Genomic DNA, 22,899 nt, shown 5'->3' with positions numbered 1-22,899 from the left:
AAGAATATGTTGAGGATTTTACTCACTTCATGTTTGGATGTGATGAGAGTGTCATTCACCTTGAGGCTTATGTTTGTAAACCTGGTTTTCAATTTCTTGCTGCAGCCTAGTAGGTTGTTGAATAGCTTCCAAAGCTCTCGTGGTTTGCTTTTATTTTCCTCAATTTTGTCATCGAGGAAGCTTTTTTCTGCTAGTTCGAGCATGCGATTAACCTTGTTTCTTAGCTTGTTTCTTTCTTTTACAAGTTTAGCTACGTGGGATTCGAGACCTTTGTTAAAACACCTGGCGAGTTTGATCCTACCTTTATGAAGCTCAGAACACTTTTTGTTTCTGACCTTCATGGCAGTAAGGATGTCCGAATTCATCCATGGTACCGGGCGGGATTTGACCATGACGGTTTTCATGGGGGCCACACTGTCCAAAAAAAACACACACACACACACACACACACACACACACACACACACACACACACACACACACACACACACACACACACAGACAGACCGAACAATCCCCATATATAATACACATATTATCTATAAAAGATGGTCTCACTTACTGTATACTGCTTGCTTATCAATGTATTACTCTTATTACTGTGTTTCATTCAGCTGGGCTGGAGTTCCTCGGCCCCCAGCCTCAACGTGGACCCCACAGCCGCGGACGGGTCCCGTCGGCGGCCCCGCCCTCGCTCACACTGCTACGGTACGGCGCTCTTCATCATAATGAGTCTTACAATAGGCTCTATGCACAGCAGCCATATTACTTCCTTCAAGGGTGTTACCAATGATTCTAATGAAGGCTCTGTTACATTTAGTGTAGCACAGTGGTTCTCAGCTCTTCTAATTTCTAGGACCCATTTAACTCTGAGAGAGTGCAAATGGAACCAAATGGGCACTTATGGGTACATTTGGTTCCGGCTTAGAGAATTGAGAAAATATCTGTTTAGGTTAGAACTGATTGAAAATGTAATTTTAAAAGTGATATTGGTCTAAATCTTATCAAAGTATTACGTGGCACACCTGGGCTGGCATCAGCGAACCGAATGCCCACCCACATTGAAAAACCCAGACTGTTTTGTCAATTCTAGTTTTTGTTACTTTGTTAGTTTTAGTTAACTACAATAACACTGCCGTGGAGCATGAATGCACTCAGACAGTTTATTTGAATATGTATTGTGTGCAAGTGCACATTTTGGCCTGAAGGTGATGCTAGAGGACAGGCCATGGGATTGATCTGGGCAGGTGAAGGTGGGCAGTAAATTCCATGACAATCCAGCCACTATTTTTAAACATATCGTCACTGTTAGTGTCAGGCATAAACCTTGTATCTACATATTTCATCTTTTTATGTTTTACATAAATTAATGGCCCATTTTATACTCATGCAAAGGTAAGATCTGCAATGTTTTGCAAAACATCATGAAATTGACATTTCTGAAAATGTTCGCTTATAAAACATGGCCAAAACAGGTTTGCCAGATTGAAAGTGGTTAAGTGTGTCTGTGGGTTTACTGATTCTAAATACAGACAGACAGACATAAAGACAGACAGACAGACAGACTGACTGAACTGACTGACTGACTGACTGACTGACTGACTGACTGACTGACTGACTGACTGACACACAGACAGACATACATGCAGAGCCCCTCCACTAGCTGGACAAAAAAAAACACCACAAGAATCCCCCTACTGGCTCAAACGGGTAATTGCACGGTGACACATAAACCTGACCTCCGACCTAGACTATTATCTGGTCTAGTACTCTACTCATATCCTATAAATCATAATATCTTTAAACTATTAAAACAGCTCTATATGCCTTTATAGAATGACAAGAGTGTGTGGAGACATAATCAATATTAATACATTTCCTTACTTGTATTATAAACCTTAAAGGTGACGTAAGTGATATTTTGGGAAAGAAAAGAAAAATCCAATTATACTTGTTCTATCTTCTATCCGGTATGATTTGTCTCTCCTGATTGGATGAAATTGGTATCCTGACCTGAAAATGTATGTTCTGTTTACTAAAGAGCCGGGGAAACCCCCTGTTAGTGAGCAAACACTCTATGTGGTTCCCAACCTTTTTTTCCTCCCCTTGTAGCCCCCCTTTCACCTGACAAAAGATAAGACCCCCCCCCCCCCCACACGCACGCACGCACGCACGCACGCACGCACGCACGCACGCACGCACGCACGCACGCACGCACGCACGCACACACACACACACACACACACACACACACACACACACACACACACACACACACACACACACACACACACACACACACACACACACACACACACACACACACACACACACACACACACACACACACACACGTGCATTTCAGAGAACACGTAAGCAGCTTGTTGTCAGCACAAGTAGTTGTGAACTGTGTCTTGTGAACTTGAGTATTCAGCCTCCTCTCAACTGTATTTCTGTTTGTGTCACACTGTTTTCTTACTGTGTGTGTGTGTGTGTGTGTGTGTGCGTGTGCGTGTGCGTGTGCGTGTGTGTTACTATACTGGTGAGGGTCAAATGTCCCCACAAGTATAGCAGAAATAGACATTGTGAGGACTATTTTCTTGGTCCTCACTAGAGAAATGGTTGTTTTATGTTTCCACAATAATGTTACTGTTAAGTTTACAATTGGGAAAACATCCAGGTTGGGGTTAGGGGTAGGATAAGATATTTGGAGGGTTAGATTTAGGGGGTTGGGTTAGAGTTATGCCGGATTTATACTAAGTTGAGCAACTTGTGCGGCTGTGCCATGCACCCAAAAATAGCCGCTGCAACATGTTGTAAGCTTGTAGATCTGCTATTTTGGGGTTATTTTCAGCTATTTTCGATGCCGTCCTAAAACGATGTCCTCACAAGTACAGTAATACAAATGTGTGTGTCTGCCTACAGTATGTGTGTGCCTGTGTGTGTGCGTGTGTGTGTGTGTGTGTGTGTGTGTGTGTGTGTGTGTGTGTGTGTGTGTGTGTGTGTGTGTGTGTGTGTGTGTGTGTGTGTGTGTGTGTGTGTGTGTGTGTGTGTGTGTGTGTGTGTGTGTGTGTGTGCGTCTGTGTGTGTGTGTGTGCGCAGCAATGCGGAAGTCATCTTCCTGTGTTTGTTCTGCCTTGGCCCCGGCAGAACAGCAGCCCTGCAAAGCTCCCACTTCTATCTCAGCAACCTCTCAATTCCATACTCCTCTCTCTCTCTCGCTCTCTCTCTCTCTCTTTCTCTCTCTTTCTGTTTCTATTTCTCCGTGCATTCTGCCCTTTTCACCACAGCGATGAGGCTTCATTTGTACAGACCTGTAACCTTCCACCTCTTAACTAAACTCACGTGACGTCACTTTCGGAGCTGTCTGTTTTTAATGCTAAACGTACACTTGGCTTCGGTCGAAGAAAACGCGGCGGCCTTCGAATGAGCATTAGGTCAGTGATTCTCAAACTTTTTTGTCATTTCAAGGACCCCCCAGTTTTGGCCACGGACCCCCATTTGATACTATTTGCTATCTGTTGGACCCCCATCTACACTGTAAAATCACCAGTGTCGATTTAACTCTGAGAGTGTGCAAATGGAGCGAAATGCACCCTTACGGGTCTATTTGGGTCTATTTGCACACTCAGAGTTAGCCTACAGACCTGTATTTATGTGGTTCCATTTGCACACTCTCAGAGTTAAATCAAGGGTCCATTTTGACCCCTAGTGGGCCCCCAGACCCAACGTTGAGAACCAATGCAGAGTTATGCCAAATTTGTGCCCTGTCGTTCGACGGTGTCGTGCACCAAAAAAAACAACAGATCTACAAGCTCACAATGTGTCGCGCATATGACGCGTTGTGAGCTTGTAGGTCGGCTGTATATACGACTATATTTATACGATAAAGCCCAGCCACACACGCTGTGATTTGAACATGATGTTGGTGTTAACATCATGTCCTCTAAGCGTGTGTCCTGTTACTTGAGCCCCAGTGGTGAAAAGTAACTAAGTAAATAAACTCAAGTACTGTACCCTTTTACAATTATTTGACAGCTACTGCAATTACTTTGCACATTTATATTATTAATAAAATGAACGATTAAGCCCTATTTTATACTTTGTCCATTTGAAAATTGCTTGTAGATCGACTATAAAAATAAAATAAAAAAAAGAAAGTTGATCTACAAGCAAAATAAAAGAAAACATTTTGTGCTTTTACTTTGGTACTTTAAGTACATTTTGATGTCATTGCTTTTGTACTTTTACTCAAGTACACTTTTGAATACAGGACTTTTACTTGTTACAGAGTTTGTTTATATTGTGGTATTGCTACTTTGACTTAAAGGGAGGGTAAGGGATTTTAAATAAATACAAATAAATAAATAGCTCTATATTCTGATAGTGGCTATCATGGCTATAGAGTTCAGTAACAGGAGTTTCCATGTCTCTCCAGCTCTTTATTAAACAGAAAATGCATTTCCAGGTCGGGATATCAATTTTATCTAATCAGGATAGAGAACTCAGACAGGATACAGATTAAACAAGTTCAATTGGAAGTGATGACACAATGATGATGACACAATTGGAACTATAAAAAATAGTGACATTTTGTCACCTACCTGAAAATGTATTTTCTGTTTAATAAATAGCTGGAGAGACAGGAAGACCCCTGTGACTGAACAGACACTATATAGCCATGATTACTATCAGAATATAGTGCTTTAACTTAAAAATAAAATAAAAACATTTTGTTTCCCCCCCAAAAATAACACTTACCCTACCTTTAAAGGCATAGTATGTATCTTTGCCTTGTGTTTGTACATAACAAAGCAATATATACACTGTTTTACCCATCATTTTACTCTATACCACTAGTTATCAGCCACTGGAGTAGTGTGGTGATGTTTACCTGCAGAACCACATTGCCCTCTTGCTGTATTTTGGTGTTTTCACTGTTTGTTTTGGTTGCACACAAACTTCCCCGTTTACCAAAACAACAGTGAAAACACCAAAATACAGCGAGAGAGCAGTGTGTTTCTGCAGGTAAACACCACCACACCACTCCAGTGGCTGATGACTGCAGGTATAGAGGGAAATAATTGGGAATTATTTTTTATTATTTTGTTATGTAAATTCAGGGAATAGGAATACATACAATGCCTTTAATACATACAATGCCTTTAAGGGAAACAAATTGAGTACTTCTTCTACCACTGCTGAGCTCATTGTTGAGTGTGTTGTGTTGTCCTGTCCTGTCGTGTCTTTCAGAGACCCTGCCTCAACTCGGAGGATCGACTCAGAGGTGAGCACAGTAACGTATTTCGCTATGACAATTACAATTTAGGCATTTAGCAGACACTCTTATCCGGAGCGACTTACAAGTGTGAGATCGGAATAAGCATGACCTCTAGTCAATAAGAACAATGTAGTGCCTCAAAGAAACTAGGAGACCAGGTAAACAATGAGCCTAGCACCAATCTAAACAACATGCTATCTAAATAACATGCTATCTAAATAACATCCTGTGCTGTGGTCAATGGAAAACAAATCTACAGTTATTAACACAAACATGACCAGTGACCAAGATAATGCAGTATCTGCATAAACTAGCATCAAGAAGGGATACAAGGAGACATACGTGCTAGCAGGTGAGGTGGAGTCTGAAGAGGTGAGTGCTAGGGAGTGAGGTGGAGTCTGAAGAGGTGAGTGCTAGGGGGTGAGGTGTAGTCTGAAGAGGTGAGTGCTAGGGGGTGAGGTTGAGTCTGAAGAGGTGAGTGCTAGGGGGTGAGGTGGAGTCTGATGAGGTGAGTGCTAGGGGGTGAGGTGGAGTCTGAAGAGGTGAGTGCTAGGGGGTGAGGTGTAGTCTGATGAGGTGAGTGCTAGGGGGTGAGGTGGAGTCTGAAGAGGTGAGTGCTGGGGGGTGAGGTGGAGTCTGATGAGGTTGTGCTAGGGGGTGAGGTAGAGTCTGAAGAGGTGAGTGCTAGGGGGTGAGGTGGAGTCTGAAGAGGTGAGTGCTAGGGGGTGAGGTGGAGTCTGAAGAGGTGAGTGCTAGGGGGTGAGGTGGAGTCTGAAGAGGTGAGTGCTAGGGGGTGAGGTGGAGTCTGAAGAGGTGAGTGCTAGGGGGTGAGGTGGAGTCTGATGAGGTGAGTGCTAGGGGGTGAGGTGAAATAGGGCATTAATCTATGATGAGATATATAAAGGTGAAATATGGAGATACAAGGTTTCTGCCTTACATCGACAGTCTAAAGATAGAATTTCATCACTCAGCATAAGGTCATAGTAATCACTCATACCGAAAACAAACAAAATAACAAAACAAGTAAGTACCCCCACCAAAACTACCAAAAAGTACACAACGAATATACCCCAAACTACCAAAAACTAACCAAAGGTACCCAAAATATCCCAAACTACCCAAAGGTAGCTAAAAGTACCCCAAAATACCCATAATGAACCAAAACTACTTATAGGCACCCCCAAAATACCCCAAACTGCCCACAACAACCCAAAGGTACTCCCAAATACCCCAAGGTACCCCGAAATACCCCAAAATTACCCAAAAGCACACACAAATTTGTAGTAGCATTCTTGGGTACTTTTGTGTTGTTTTTGTGCACTTTGGGGTACTTGTCGTGTTTGGTATGTCCCCCATACGATGGTAAATGTCTTTGGATGACCTGTGCTCTGTGTGTCCCCACGCAGTGTGGACAGTGACCTCGGGGGGGACAGCGAGGACGGGAAGGGGGACAGCGACAGCCCTCTGGTGCGAACCTTCAGCTTCCTGCGCAAGATGGCTGGCAGGGCGTCACACAAGGTAAGGTTCAGAATCACAATCAGAATCAACCTTAGTGTCAAATCACTGGTTTACAGGTGTAAAAAAGTCAGTGAAATTTGCTCTATTTTTCCAGAAAGTGAAAAGAAAACACAGGGCAGGGAGGAAAAAAATCTAAAGTTAAATAAGTGTGGTGTGTGTGTGACAACCTGTTCATTTATGACCCGGCGTCGAAGCGTGCTATGGACATGATAGCCGTTGAATGAAAGTCCTTTTTAACTTTGTAGCGCTGTCCGTTCTGTTGTGTTGTGCTGTGTTGTGTTCATAGTAAAAAAATGGACATGGAAATTGGTGACACTGGTTGTGTTGTGTTGTGTTGTTTTTGTAGAGATATACATACCTGGCCATTATCTCGCTCTGGAGAGACGCCTACACTGTACACTGAAAATACCTGCACTCTGACAGTCTACATGACCCTTCAATTAACACTGAGCACTTTACTGTGTGTGTCTGGGTAAACAATACATGCATACTTCAATAGTGCAGCTACAGAGCAAACACACACACAGTGATGCGGTGATGCCTTCTCTCTCTCTCTCACTCACACACACGCACACACACGCACACACGCACCCTGGACCCAACCTAAATGTGTTTGCATATTGTAGTGAATCTTTCTTAGCCACTAACTGAAGGGGAAGAAGTGAAACATGTTCTAGACCACACACACACACCCTTCCGTTCTGCAGATACATTTGGTGGAAGTGAAGTGGTTAACCGTCACCTTTGCTCTGATGTCACACTGTATCCTAATGTCAAATAGCACACTGTCTCTCTGTTCATTCTGGACTACTATGTCAGTGGTTCTCAAACTGTGGGTCGAGACCCCTGGGGGGGGGGGGGGGGGCTCCCCAAATCTCCAAAGGATTTTGGGGGGGTCCCCTGATGATTTGCTTTATGCGCACTCAACAGTAAACAAACCAACATACAGTGTAAGTGTATACCGGGTATCTGCACTTCCTTAAAGTGACAATTTAAGGACTTTTAAGAGCCCTTTAATACCTCTAAAATAATAATAATAATAATAATAATAATAATTATAATAATAATAATAATAATACCATTACTGCATCAAAAGTAATCAGCACATTATACTATAAAAATGTGTCAAACATTGGTCAAATTGTCAAATGTAACTTAAAATACTTTCTGGGGTGCACACAAAAGCCAGAGTAGACGTTAAAATGACCCTCTAAGTGTTTTACACTTACAGGTGAAATGCAGGTCAAATACAGATGAAATACAGGTCAAATACAGATGAAATACAGGTGAAATACCCCTTTAAGTAATGACCTGGCTACTTCCTTCCCTACTGATATATGGATGCTTATAGATCGGTGGTCCTCAACCTTTTCTGGAACCAGGGCCCACTTGACCACCGTTAAGTGGTCAGATGTATGGGTGGCCCGGTGCGTGCATTATCATAACAAGTTTATCTGAATGATCAATCAATCGATTCCGTTTGCCACGTGGAACAATGGAACTAACATGGTTTACTCTATAAGTTCCTATCAGTATCACAATCAAAACTCATTCTTCTATGTTTTAATGAATAATTGGGGGCCCACTTGCAATATCTTCACTGCCCACCAGTGGGCCCCGGCCCACAGGTTGAGAATCACTGTTATAGATATTAAAGGGTAGGTGATATTTTTTTGTTAAAATAACTGTTAGCTCTATATTGTGATAGTAGTCATTGCTATAGAGTGTTTGTTCAGTAACAGGAGTGTCCCTGTGACCTGTGTCTCCAGCTTTTTGGAAAACAGAAAATACATTTTCAGTTCGGGATACCAATTTTATCATAATAAGACGCACACAGACACAATTGGAACTGGAACACTATTTAAATTTTAAGCTGATAAATGAGCTGGAGAGACGAGGAGACCACTGTGACAGAACAAACACTCTAGAGCAGTGATTACTGTGAGAATATAGAGCTTTAACCTTTTAACAAAAAAAAGCGGTTTAGTTTTGACCCCAAAAAAAAGTATCACTTACCCTACTTTTAAAACCAAAGTGGTTTTTAGTTTACCACAATAACAGAAACTCTCCAACCCTACAGCTCCTCCCACTCACTCAGATCAGCTAACACAGGGAAGCTGTCTGAACCTTCCCTTAAAGGGGAAGACCACTCATTTTCAACATTGAACTATGTCTTTAATACACCTTAGAGCTGTTGTGTGGAAATAAGAAAAAAGTCCCCCCCCTTCTGTGTTGCCTAGAAAACGATAATTGATTGAGGTCATGTGATCAGTGACATACGCAGGGTGTACTTTTGGCTCCGCCCCCTCAGCCAAAAGTACACCCTGCGTATGTCACTGATCACATGACCTCAATCAATTCTCCAGTTCTAGGCAACATAGAGGGGGGGGGGGGACTTTTTTCTTATTTCCACACAACAGCTCTAAGGTGTATTAAAGACACCCAGCAAGCACAATGATGTCATGATGACGTTATGATGACGCCCGGTCATCACCCCGGTGACGTTCAGGACTAGGCCAGATCACAGCCCATATGGGGATGATCTTTACGTCATTTACAGGACGTCATCACAGGGACATCATATGGTCATTTGGACAGCAATTTTGGGTGATGAGAAATGTGTTTAGATGACGTCACGGAAGTGACGTTTTTGTGGTCAGGATTAATTTAGGTTGAAATCAGGTGATATTCTGGGCCAGATCTGACTTGTCTTGGTTTGACTTGATCTAGCCCCAATCGAGACGTCACTGATTGGTCCGGGTCCTGACTGTGCTTGCTGGGCATAGTTCAATGTTGAAAATGAGTGGTCTTCCCCTTTAACCCGTTAAAACCAGGAACGCATCTGTGTAACCACTTTAACTACTCATTTGTACTTTGGCTATTCAAAAATAGCAGATATACAAGCTCATAGCGCAGCACAGAGTGCCGCACTATGAGCTTGTAGATCTGCTATTTTAGAAAAATCGTGAAAATGTGTGCAAATCTTTGAATATATATATTTTTGAAAGCAATTTTTTTTTACTCAAATCTTTGCGTCTGGGGGTCCCTGGAACAACATATTTTGAGATGGGGGTCCGCGGCCAAATACATATAATTTTGGGGGCCCTTGACATGTTAAAGTTTGAGAACCACTGTTTATAGCAACATAATTTTAGTTTTTCTTCAAAAAACTGTTAGAAGACATTTGTAGAATCCCCAGAAGCAAAGATTTGAGTTAAAATGTTCACTTTAAAAAATATATGTATTCAAAGATTTGCAGACATTTTCATGATAAAAAAAAAAATAGCAGATCTACAAGCTCATAGCGCGGCAGCTTGTATATCTGCTATTTTTGAATAGCCCAAAGTCTAAAATAATGGTTAAAGTGGTTAGACAGATGCCTTCCCAGTTTTCATTGGTTAGACATTCCGGGACAACGCTCCACACAGTCCCAGACTCTTCTCCCTCCTGGCTCCCTAAACTGTGGAACAAACTCCTCCTAAAAGTTTTGAGAACCACTGTCTTAATAGTTTACTGAGGCACTACACCGTCTCTCTGCATTTTGATGTATGCGTTTACCTTGCTTATTGCAAGTCGCTCTGGACAAAGAGCTAAATTGTAAACTAATCCTCAGTGCTCTCCACCGTGGGAGGAACAGGGATTTGATGGAGGCAGGGAGTGGGAGGAAGAAGTGTAGATTGTGATCTGCCGTGTGTGTGTAAACGCTCGCCCACACCGCAATCTGTCCGTTTCACATCTCATATACTGTTGTCGTCGGGCAGAAACCTTGTACCTCCATATTTAATGGAGGTATTGAATGTTTTTTTTCTCCGTACTTTATGTTGCAACGGTGCCGCACAAAAGTAGTGAAAATAGCCGATCTACAAGCTCACGACGCGCCACTGTGTGATGCGTTGTGTTGTGAGCGTGTAGATCGGCCCTTTATTTAAAAAAATTAATTGAAAGCACTAGAGGTTTGGGCTGCTACGGGGCCCTCACAACCGACCGATATGCCCATATATGGACAGGGCCATTAACAGTGCTCCCACACAACATCATCAGGTGGGAACTGGCAGCCATATTATTATATTAATAGTCTTACAATAAATGCACATGAACGTCCGTCCACCAGTCCGCCCTGCTTGTAGTTCACGTATCTCGAGAACCGTCCGTCCGACCGACTTCAAACTCAGCGCCTGCGTTGCCGACGACCCGAGGGAGTCGAAAACCACGGCTTCAAGTCGGTCGGATAGGCTGTTGTCCAGAACCGCCAAACCGACTGATACACCTATATATGGAAACCTGGTTGTGCAGAACCGCAGATCCCGACCGCGTTGCCCTCATATGGTAATGAGCATATACTGATGACATCAGGGATCTCCACATATGGGCAATAAAGGGACAAGGACATGACAGATACAGGAATAAAAGGGACACAGGCAGACAGAGAGTGCGTGTGCGTGTGTGTGTGCCTGAGCGTGCGTGTGTGTGAGAGAGAGACACACAGAGAGAGACAGAGCCAGAGAGAGAGCGAGATGGGGGGTGTGGTTATATTTCCTGTATGAGTGTGTAGCAGCATGTTGCGCAAACTCTCGTCAGACAGAGAGCAAGAGAGAGAGGAACCAAACCGTTGAGTAATAATATCCACCCTGCGTGTCAGTCTGACTGGAAGCAGCTCTACAAACCCTTTACACTAAAGTTTTACTGCTATAGAATATATATAGCCAGGAGAAGGGACGAAAAGAAGAAACATATTTTAGGATATTTTGGTCCTAAAAGAAAGAAAAAGAGAGAAAAAAAGAAAACAGGAAAAAAGAGGCACTGAATCTATCGTTGTTGGAATAAAAATCTTCATCATGTCCAGAGCCGGAGACCTGAACAAAAGCCGACAGGAGAGAATGAGAGAGATCAGTTTGAGGGTGAGTGACCATCAGATCAATAATAATAACTATTATTATTACAAAATGTAATAACTTATGATGACAAACTTCTTGCTGTGTAGGAGGCAAACCTGATTTATATGTTTGTCGTGTGGCGGTATCGCTGGCCGGAAATAGCAGATCTACAAGCTCACCGTGACGTGTTGTGAGCTTGTAGAGCTCTGAACATCAGTGTGAAATTCTCCTGAGTGTTCATTTAACTCTTGAGAGGGTGACTTTAACGAAATGGACCCGTAGCAATGTACTTTACCTACTGGCTGCCTTTATTTACAAGATAGATCCTTTTTTTAATCCTACTTGATGTTAAATGGCCTCCAATATGATTTTTGGCACAAAAGGCATGTTGACCAGAGCTGAGAGAGAGGAGGGGGGGGGGGGGCAGAAGAGAGAGAAGGGGAGAGCGAGAAGTGGAGAGAGTGCGAGAGTGCGAGAGAGAGAGAGAGAGAGAGAGAGAGAGAGAGAGAGAGAGGGATAGAAAGATAGAAAGATAGAGAGGAGCGAGATAGAAAGAGATATTCTACTCTATGTCCAACTATTTGTGATTTATTAATGATGTGACTTACTGATAAAGAACTGTGCAAAAAGGAAATAAATCGCATGTCTTTAGTCTTAACTTGTGAGCTACTGTACTCTTAGGTTAGTTGACATGACATATTTCAAGCTAAGTGACGATGAACGATGGATTGAAAATCGTCATTGATCCACCAGAAACAGCAGAGACGAAGGTTTGCACAAGAAAGGAGAAGTACAAGTCACCACAAGAGCCCATGAGGCAACCTTTCAACCATGGCTTTTAGTATTGTTTTGGATTTTATTATTCATTATAATTGTGATTCTGCTTTTCGATTCCGGGACTAATTGATTTCCCATTTCGGTTCCATATTGGAGAAAAAAAAGAATACATTTAAAAAAGCGGCCAAATAATGTTTACAAAACAAAAATATCCCCTTTTCTCCCCGATTTAGTCGTTATGCCAATTTACTCCTCCCCACTCAATTTCTTTTGAGAGTTGTCACTGCTGTTGTTGACTCACCTGCCAGTGAGGAGCCCCCACCGGGAGGACGTGGAGCCTTCGCACCTCCTCCTCCTGTCCAACACTCCCTGCTGACAGGTGCCACCCCAGCGCGTAGGGGTATACGTGCAATGACAAATATTACCATTCCCCGAACGCGGGCCAATCGCGTTCATATAGACGCTCGACAAAGCTGGACTCACCACCGCAGATTCGAACCCACTACGTCCGTGGTGGTGGGCAGGCACTTTACCACTGCACCGCCCGAGCGCCCTTCTTTTAAGTGTAAGTGCAATAGATATTAAGTAATACCTGAGATAGAGCCAATGCTCAAACTGTTTGTTTGAGCATTGGCTCTGAAATTACTAGTTAAATTCACCAAACAGAATTGTCCCTGTGAACTCATTTCCCATCAATAATCTTCAACTTTAAGAAATGTAATGAACAGTAACCTCTCATACGTGTATTCCATGATAACAGTACACAATGGGAAGCAGTAAGGCTTGTTGTACTGTCTGGACCCTTTGATGATTAGGATTTTATCGATTCCTATTCGATTCCTTCATTTGTATAAAGCTGTTTGGATTAGGCTCCTACTCCGACGCGGTGGACGCAGGGCGTTCTCTCTCGGATCAGCGGGGATCACGTCGCGATCATTGTTATTTTGTCCTCCTGGCGTAACGTGGGGGGAAAAAAGCTTGTGCACAAATGAGCACGAGCGCGAGAATTTCACGGGACCGTGCCCGCTCGCCTCACCACCCCTCAACTTCTCCGCGCGTCCCAAATAATCACCCGCCTCTCATTGAAAATGAATTACACGCGTCAGCCGCTCCCCGTCTGAAACGACCTTAATGGTTTTACAGAGCATCCACAAAGAACCTAAACCCTGCCCTCACAAGGGGGTCATGCCTATGTTCCCTCAGTTATATATTAGGCTGTCAGATCCTCAGTGTCAGTTTAACTCTGACAAGTGGATATATTAAAGACTGGGTGCCGTGATTTTCAATGATTCCCCCCCCCCCCCCTAAAACATAATCATCAGGTATTATGGTTATACTAGGAGGAAGATTTTTTTCAAAAAAGTGTACAGAAAGTGTTAAAGGTTCTATGACATTCATTTTCACTTTTTAATTTTTTTATGTTTTTTGGGGGGTTTTATGACCTCAATTACATCCAAAAAATCTTTGAACATTCAGTGGATTTTCTGTGGTCTGGGGTTTTCTGAATAATTAGGCTGAAAAGTAATCTGAGTTTGGCCCTTCGGCAGTGAGGTCACAGTCGATTAATCCCGCCCACTCTCCTCCTCGCCCCTCCCCTCCCCTATCCTTTCCTTTGGGGGGGGGCGGAGCAGAGGCGATGATTGACAGGCAAAATCCCTCACCAGCGACACCCGCAGGCAAAGATTTATTTTTTCATTGCAGTTGAAAAGGCTTTAGAAATGTGAGAGAAAAACACCTGCCATGGATCAATGGAGTGGAATGTTTTGTTAAAACTTTCTATACACGTTTGAAGGACCATGACAAAGACTTTTAATGTGTGGTAAAACTGAACGTCATGAAACCTTTAAAATTATGTTTTTATGTGGACACGCCTCCAGTTCATTAAGTATACCTGGTTCTCACCTTAGCACCTCCTCCACCACCTTAGCACCACCCACCTGTCCTAGTCCCTCCTCCTCCTCATGCCCACACCTGCTGTGTTATGATAATGAGGGGGAGGGTATGTTTTTACTATGTCACTAAAGCGCTGTTTCTCTATTGGCACGTTTGACCCTCAAGGTTTCAGCCTCCAGGTAGAAACTCAAAGTAGTCAGAGAAGACATAAAACACCATAAAAACACCACCAGGGGGCTTAATAAAGTTATATCAACCTCATAGACAAATGAAAAACAGAAAAAGTGCAAAACCATGGCACCACCTCTTTAACACTTTTTTTTACGGTGTAAAAGTGCATTTTATAGTGGTTCTTTGCTGAAATAAAATGCACTTTTACACTGTAAAAAAGTGTTACGTGTCTATCTAATTTATCTAGCTTCCAACAGGGATCCCCAGGGGCTCTTGAGGAGGTTCCATGGGGTTCCCAGCTAAATGATTGATTGTTAAAAACCAAATGTACCCTTATTGGTCTGTAACTCTGAGAGTGTCCAAATGGAACCAAACAGACCCTTATGGGTCTGTAACTCTGAGAATGTACGAATGGAACCAAACGGACCCTTATGGGTTCGTAACTCTGAGAGTGTACAAATGGAACCAAACGGACCCTGATACCCATCACAGACACACCGCACAAGTACAATTACAACACACTGTATATATGTCGTTGAAAACCTTGAATGTCCAAAACTGTAACTTTTCAGGAGATGGAAAAATAACTTGTGTTCCAAATGGATCCGATGTAGTTATTACTTAGTCACAAGCTCTTGTTAATACTTTATATTGGTTCAATATTTATAAAAACCCACAAACACGCTTCACCCCTTTCACTTTCACTTAAAACTCTTCTCAAAAGAAGTGAAAACAGGCGATCTACAAGCTCACAATGTCACGGTGCGTCATGTTGCGCAACTTGTAGGTCAGCTATTTTCGCTACTTTTGTGTGACACTGTCATAGGAGGAAGTAGGGCATTAATTAATAATAATTAATTTAAGAACATTTTAGAAATATGGAGATGTGAGGTTTCCACCCGACAGCGACGATATGATATATAGATCTCTAATCTGGGGCATGATGATGTGCATCTATTGTCTTGATTGGAATCAATCAATCAATCAATCAATCAATCCATCCATCAATCAATCAATCAATCAATCAATCAATCAATCAAGATCTATATACATCTATCTATCTATCTATCTATCTATCTATCTATCTATCTCTCTATCTCTCTATCTCTCTATCTCTCTATCTCTCTATCTCTCTATCTGTCATCTATCTATGAAAGTAAGTGTGTGTGCATGCGCGCACATGTGCATGTTTAACTATAGCAACGGTTGCTATAGAAATGCCAGTGGGTTGGTGGTGTGATATTATCTCGTTCCTCTGGCACATTCAGAAGGCCTTGGCCTCACTCAAACACACGTGCACGCACGTACACACACATGTATGCATGCACGCACACACACACATTGGTAATACTTTACTAGCAATTCTGACCAATTATTTTGTGATTTTTAACCCTAACTTTAAATCCTGAGTTATATGTAGTTGCACAACAGTGTCATGCAATTAAATATAAGCTAAGAGATATGAGCTTTTAGCTCCATTTCTTCAATATAACCAGTCCACATAAATGTGTTTTTGCCCATTTCTGTATATACTATTTTTATTCATGAGTGTCTGCCCACGACACTTAACATACTTATTTAAGTATTTTAAACATTGTGTTTCTGACAATGTTGTTATGGCCAAAACGATCCTCGGTGCTAGGACCCTTGCAGCAAATCTTTTTGGAGCAGTACTGCCATGGTTTGATTTCAAACAGAATTCTGGGAATCGCATTTCTGACAGACCATAGACAGACGCTGTAATGACAGCGGAGCTACCAGAAGGGTCGCCAAAAAGACTACTAAAATGGATGTCGCACATGTATGACTTCAAAGTGGTTAAAAAGTCATTCATTTTGTGCAAACCTTGTCGTACGCATGCTGTTGAGTGAACCAAAAACTAGCGCTCCCGTCCCCCTGTTATACTAGGAAAAACTAAATAGCCACGGGTCCATTTGGTTCCATGTGTACACTCTGAGTTATGGGGGTACAATCACTTCTCTACAGTGAGTGATATCCATGGGCACCAGAAGGAGATCACCTGACCTCGTTCCCCTAAAAGTTGGCTAAAACATTTTGAAAAAATGCATTCTACCATGATGCCATGCACCAAAAAGTGGAATGACCGAGCTGGCAGATTTATCTTGTTCCCAGACTAATTTTACACATTACACCATACAGAAATATGTCCATTCTGTACCCAATGGAAAGTCACTGACTTGTTAGCATGCTTCTGTCATGAGTTCAGCTTTATTTTATTATTTTAGGAAAACATATTTTATTGATACTGTAAGAACCCTTTGTTTCTTCAATGACTTAAGCCATTAAGACCTGAGGCCGATTCTAAAAATGTCTTCTAAATCCCAACAGTTTTCTGAAAAATGTTGCTATAATCAGTGCTTCTCAAACTTTTTCATGTCAAAGCCCTAAAGAATAATATATATTTGACCTCGGACCCCCATCTCAAAATATTTTGTTCCAGGGACCCCCAGAAGCAACGATTTGAGTTTAAAAAATGTCGCTTTTAAAAATATATAATTTATATTCAATGATTTGGACACATTTTCAAGATCTACAAGCTCGCTCAAATCACGAAGTGATTGTATATCTGCTATTTTTGAACAGCCAACCAATGTGCTATATATATATATAGCTAAAATCTAAAATGACACAGATGCTTTCCCGGTTTAATAATGGCTATTCAAATATAGCGGATCTAAAAGCTCACGAGATGAGTTCACATAGTGAGCTTGTAAAGAACATTAGGAAAAATTTATATATATATATATACGGTAAAACGTATACGTACAATTATACGTACAATTATTCTTGAAGATTTGGAGATGGAAACATTTTGGGACACCAGGTAAAGATAGCAGCTGTGTGCCTCATGAAATGTGTTGTGTTATTACATTATTACATGTATTATTACATTATTATGTCCATGATATTATGTTGTATTGTTACACAACTATTATCAGGTATGAAATACATCCAGAGAGGAGTGGGAGGCTGGATGGCGAAAGTACACTGAGCATGTGGATGAGAATACTGCGTAGGATGGAGAGAGGAAGACCCAAGGACACAGAGAGAGAGAGAGAGAGAGAGAGGGAGAGGGAGAGAGAGGGGGGGGGGAGGGGAGAGAGAGAGAGAGAGAGAGAGAGAGAGAGAGAGAGAGAGAGAGAGAGAGAGAGAGAGAGAGAGAGAGAGAGAGAGAGAGAGAGAGAGAGAGAGAGAGAGAGAGAGAGAGAGAGAGAGAGAGAGAGAGAGAGAGAGAGAGAGAGAGAGAGAGCAGTGACTCATACCTAAATTATTCTTCATGGAAGACGATGTGGCGTACTGAAAATAGCCAAGCTACAAGCTCACGCAAGCTTGTAGATCTGCTATTTACAGTGTGTGACACCGTCGTACTGACAAAGTCTACACACACACACACACACACACACACACACACACACACACACACACACACATTGTGGGAACGATCACGTACTCAAGTATAGCAAGACAACGTTCAGAGTATGCCTGTGTGAGTGTGCGCGTGCGTGTGCGTGTGCGTGTGCGTGTGTGTGTGTGTGTGTGTGTGTGTGTGCATGCGTGCATGTGTGTGTGCGTGTGAATATGTCGGTCAGTCTAAAGTTAAACAGCCCCGAGCGTTGAGGCCCCTGAAGGCCTAATCGAGGTTAGAGGGACACACATCAGCAATCTGGAACACACACAAACGCACACACTCATCGATCCATAATAATTGTGTAATGGTGTATCAATATCCACACCTTTTAAACATTTAAGCACTATTTTATTCTTCTGATCATCTTTTGTATTTTTGAGATTTTGTTTTAACATTCTTTTTCTTTTTTCTTTTTTTTTACCTATAATGAAATGCTCAAAATAGACCTGCTAGTGCTAGGTTGAAAGTTTTTAATCAGTTCTATAGCATTTGTATTCCACGTCGAGATCTTGTAGATCAGATATTTTGTGTAGCCCATGAGAATATTCAAACGAGCGGTGTGCATGGTACGGTACTTGTGCAGAGAAAGTTCAGCCATGCAGGAAACTCAGTTGCTGCTGGCCAAAGCATGTGAGGAGAGCAGGGGGGAAAGGCTGCTCCACGCTCCAGGGGGCTGTTATCACGCTCGCTATTCGCTCATGTTGATTCACCCCCCCCCCCCCCCCCCCCCGCTCCGTTGCTCACCTTGATTTGCGCACCAGACGCTCCGCTCGGGCCCGTCCACTCAGCAGCCAAAGAAAACAAAAGCAAAAAAAAGTATTTTGCTGCTTGTCCGAAACACTTTCTCTTTTGCCACAAATGTGTCCCAGTGTAAAGAGCCTTGATGGAAAGCTACTAGTTGCAAAAGACGTCATCTACGTTTCCTTTTTAAGTAGGCATTGTCTTTTTTAATAAGACGGACAATATTAAATCCTGTGGGTTAATGATTCATCACCAGATTCGAGAGAGGGGGGACTCGCAAAGCAAGTGTGGTTCGTTCAGCCAAAACCCGTCACTTGCGTTTCAATCGTATCCTTTGATTGGCTGGTGATGTAACATAACTGACACAAGGTATTTATAAACATACTCCGAAATTTGAATGAAATCTTGATCAGGAACGTGCGCTGTGCACTTCTGGATTTATTTGTGTCTGTCCGTGCGACCGGGAATGCTCAAACATGTGATGCGCGGCCCTGACCGGAGCGGCCTGGAGCGGCAGGCGGCCCTCGCTCCGAGTTCGCTCCTACCTTTTTATAAACACACTCCCCGCTACGTTAAATATCGTCCAGCTCCGCTCCGCTCACATGCTCTGCTGCTGGCCGACCATTGGTCGGTCTCAGCTCAATGCTTCTATTCTCAACCAATCGCATACTCCCTTCAATAATAGAGCCTTGCTTGCTGTTTGCTGCTTGCTGTTTGCTGCTGCTTTCTGCGGTCTGTGCTGCTGCTGCTTTAAAACTTGCTCCACCACCCCAGCTACCACCTGTTGTTTTGGATCTACTTTTATGTATGGGGATTTGGAGTCCCTATTATTATTAGGGGACATGTAATGTGCTTTCTCAGAGTACCTACAGTAAAAGGAGATCCAATTCATCGCCAAACCAATAAATACATTGCTCATTTTATATTAAAAAAAAAAAAAATATCCATTCATGGTTCATGAGTTGTCTTGATATGACTGAAGCATAGGGTTGAAGTTGTGAATGAAACAGTAGAAGAAGCTGAATCTATTTCAAAACATGCGTTAACCTCTCAGCCCTAAATATAGGGCGATGCGACGCGTTGTGAGCTTGTAGATCCGCTATTTCCAAAAGATTTGTATACATTTTGAAAACTTAAATGGGACATTCTGCTCAATGAGTACTTTTACTTTCGGTACTTTACGTACATTTTGATGCCAATACGTTTGTACTTTTTCTCAAGTACGTTTTGAATACCGGACATTTACTTGTAAACAGAGTATTTCAACATTGTGGTATTGATACTTTTACTTAAGTAAAAAATGTGAGTACCTTTTCCATTAGTATTTTTCACTCATGGTTTGAACCCAGTGTGTTGTCTCATACAGTGCACTGTACTGTCCTAATATTCATCAGCACTAGAACAATCCATTGTCACACCCATCATGTCAGACAGGTGACGAGTTGGGACAGGATCTGACCGTGCCTCACCCATCTGCCATGAAGTGACGTCCTGTTGTGTAACATGTTGACGTGTCTATCTATCTATCTATCTATCTATCTATCTATCTATCTATCTATCTATCTATCTATCTATCTATCTATCTATCTATCTATCTATCTATCTATCTATCTATCTATCTATCTATCTATCTATCTATCTATCTATCTATCTATCTATCTATCTATCTGATTTAAAGGGATAGTTCACCCTCAAAATAACATTTTTTCTATCGATTAGTCACCCCATAGAGACTTGAATTCATGGATATTCTTTTGTTTTTGTCCCATTCCTAAGCTAATAATTTGATGACCAGCAGCGGTTCCGGTAGGAGACACAAAGAGTCTCCTTTGTGTCTCCTACCGGAACTGCTCCCTACCGGTCTGCTGGTCATCAAATTATTGGCTTAGGAATGCGACAAAAACAAAAAAAAGTCTCCATGGGGTGACTAATTGATGGAACAAATGTAATTATTTTGGGTGAACTATCCCTTTAAGATTCTTGAGCGTTTTCCACTTGTGAAGTTAGGACGCATTTGTGGTGGTTGAATGAGTTTGTTTAGTTTTATTTTATTAGCACATAAAGAGTTAAAAACAGAAGGGAACAAATACATATGATGTAACCATATTGTGCAGGAGAAGTGCAGAAGCCTAGAGGCTTGTAGAGAACTTCTCCTTTTTTTGTAAAATCAGACATAATATAAAACATTAATTATTTAAATAAAATACCAGTAATACTGTCAAGAGACATACATACATACATACATACATACATACATACATACATACATACATACATACATACATACATACATACATACAGTACATGCATACAATACTGTATACCAGGGGTCTTCAACAGGGGGTCCGGGACCCTTAGGGGGTCCTCAGAGTTACTACAGGGGGGCTGCGAAATCTTTCTGTGATAGGATCATTTGTTTTACTACTTAACCCTAGCATCCCTATTCTGAGGAGATCTTTAGCCAAACATAGCAGATCTATAAGCTCCACAACGCCTTGCGCTGCGAGGCGTTGTGAGCTTGTAGATCTGCTATTTTCGGCAAAGAGAGGGGAAAAAAGATCAGACTAAGTACTAGTGAAATGTCAAGTTTACTAAGTATTGGCGTGGTTTAGTGGTTAAATGTCTGAAAATACACATTAACATGAATCCAACAGCTATGAAAAGTTTAATCTACAACACACAATTGTATGCAATATATGGTTGGGGTGCCTGCTTCATCTCTCTCAGCTAAGGGGTCCTTGGGCTGAAAAATGTTGAAGACCCCTGCTGTATACAATATAACCACCAACTCACCTGCCTACAAACCCCCACATAACCATATGCATACATACAGTACAGTTCTATTTATCTACTGCTTTTTGGATATGAGCTTTTTTTTTTGTAGTTAGAGCCCAACGGGATGGGGATTTCTTTAGCATAGAAATTCCATTCCAAAGAGTAGACCCTCAATACCTTATTGAGAACTGCCTAAGAGAATTACGACAGTAAGGCATAATGCAGGTCCTTATTGAAACGTGGCATATGAATGAATATATTGTCTCTTTCGGGTGGAAACCAAAACTGTTACTTTTCAGGATTCAAATTTGAAAGTCACGTTCCGAGCTTGTACGTCTGTTACTTTTGATGCTTTTCGTGTGACGCTGTAGTATGATCAAGCAGGGCATTCATTTACAAAAAAACACAAAAAAATTGAATGTGGAGACAACAACGTTATGAATGTGCAATGAAAGGAGACCTGCAGTGTAATAACGAGTGTCACGCAACCTAGAGCAGTGGTTCTCAAACTTTTTTTGTGCCAAGGACCCCCAAATTGATATGTATTTGGCCGCGGACCCCTATCTGAAAATGTTTTGTGTACAGTGACTCAGGGGGATTGGTGACAGAGCTGCCCAGGCTGTCCATCTCAAAGCATCCACACCAACTTGGACTATTGCATACAATTATTTACATTTAGGACACTTATATTTGCCTAGTGGTGGACAGAACATTGAACATCATCGATGGGGAATCCAAGCTAATAGAAAGTGCAGGCTGTCTCTTTTTGGAAAGTTGGCAGGCTAAGGCTGTACATTTTAACACTATTTTATTCTTTAGACTTATTTTTTTTCTGATGATTTTTTGAACTTTTAAAAAAATATATTTTTGGGTCTTTTTCTGCCTTTATTTATTGTTTATAGTAGAGATGGACAGGAAACAGGCGGAAAGAGATGGGGAGAAACATGCAGCCAAGACCGCCGGGAACGGGACTTGAACCCGTGGTGCGCTGTCAGGCTACTTATGAGCCAGTGCCCAGACCGGGCACAGACCGTGGTCCGGGCCTTTTTGATATTTTTTTGCAAACTTTTAAAATAAAAGCCATTGTTCTTGCGTTAATAAAAATAAAATACAATTTGAAATCTTGTTTCAATGACCAAACCTGCCTACCGAAGATGTCACTGGTGTGGTAGGCGGGTTTCTGATCTGTCCATAGCCCTCTTGTGAGACACAGAGTGACCAATTATATGAATGATGGGTGAAGTGGTCCTTTAAGTATATAGCGTTTAAGTGGTTAATGTGTGCACTTGTGAAGCCTTGATCATGACATGTAGAGAACTCCGCTGTGTGTGTGTGTGTGTGTGTGTGTGTGTGTGTGTGTGTGTGTGTGTGTGTGTGTGTGTGTGTGTGTGTGTGTGTGTGTGTGTGTGTGTGTGTGTGTGTGTGTGTGTGTGTGTGTG

At 42.0% G+C, this 22,899-nt stretch overlaps 1 protein-coding gene across 3 annotated transcripts in view; it reads left to right on the top strand.

Moving 5' to 3' along the window:
- Positions 1-22,899, top strand: part of arhgef2a (Rho guanine nucleotide exchange factor (GEF) 2a) — a 67,486-nt gene that overhangs the window by 4,805 nt on the left and 39,782 nt on the right. Inside the window, exons 3-5 of one of the 3 annotated variants that reach the window (XM_080443194.1) lie at positions 615-708; positions 5,254-5,287; positions 6,688-6,799. In XM_080443194.1, the coding sequence (XP_080299320.1) occupies positions 615-708; positions 5,254-5,287; positions 6,688-6,799 (240 nt within the window). Of the gene's footprint in view, positions 1-614; positions 709-4,942; positions 5,069-5,253; positions 5,288-6,687; positions 6,800-11,396; positions 11,698-22,899 lie in introns of those variants that run through there. The other 2 variants (XM_080443195.1, XM_080443197.1) reach the window with 2 other exon arrangements.

This window comes from Gymnoscopelus braueri, assembly GCF_963280865.1.
Source record: "Gymnoscopelus braueri genome assembly, chromosome: 11".
Classification (NCBI taxonomy): domain Eukaryota; kingdom Metazoa; phylum Chordata; class Actinopteri; order Myctophiformes; family Myctophidae; genus Gymnoscopelus; species Gymnoscopelus braueri.
The sequence above is the reverse complement of the archived record's forward strand: the minus strand, read 5'-3'. Positions and strand labels throughout refer to the sequence as shown.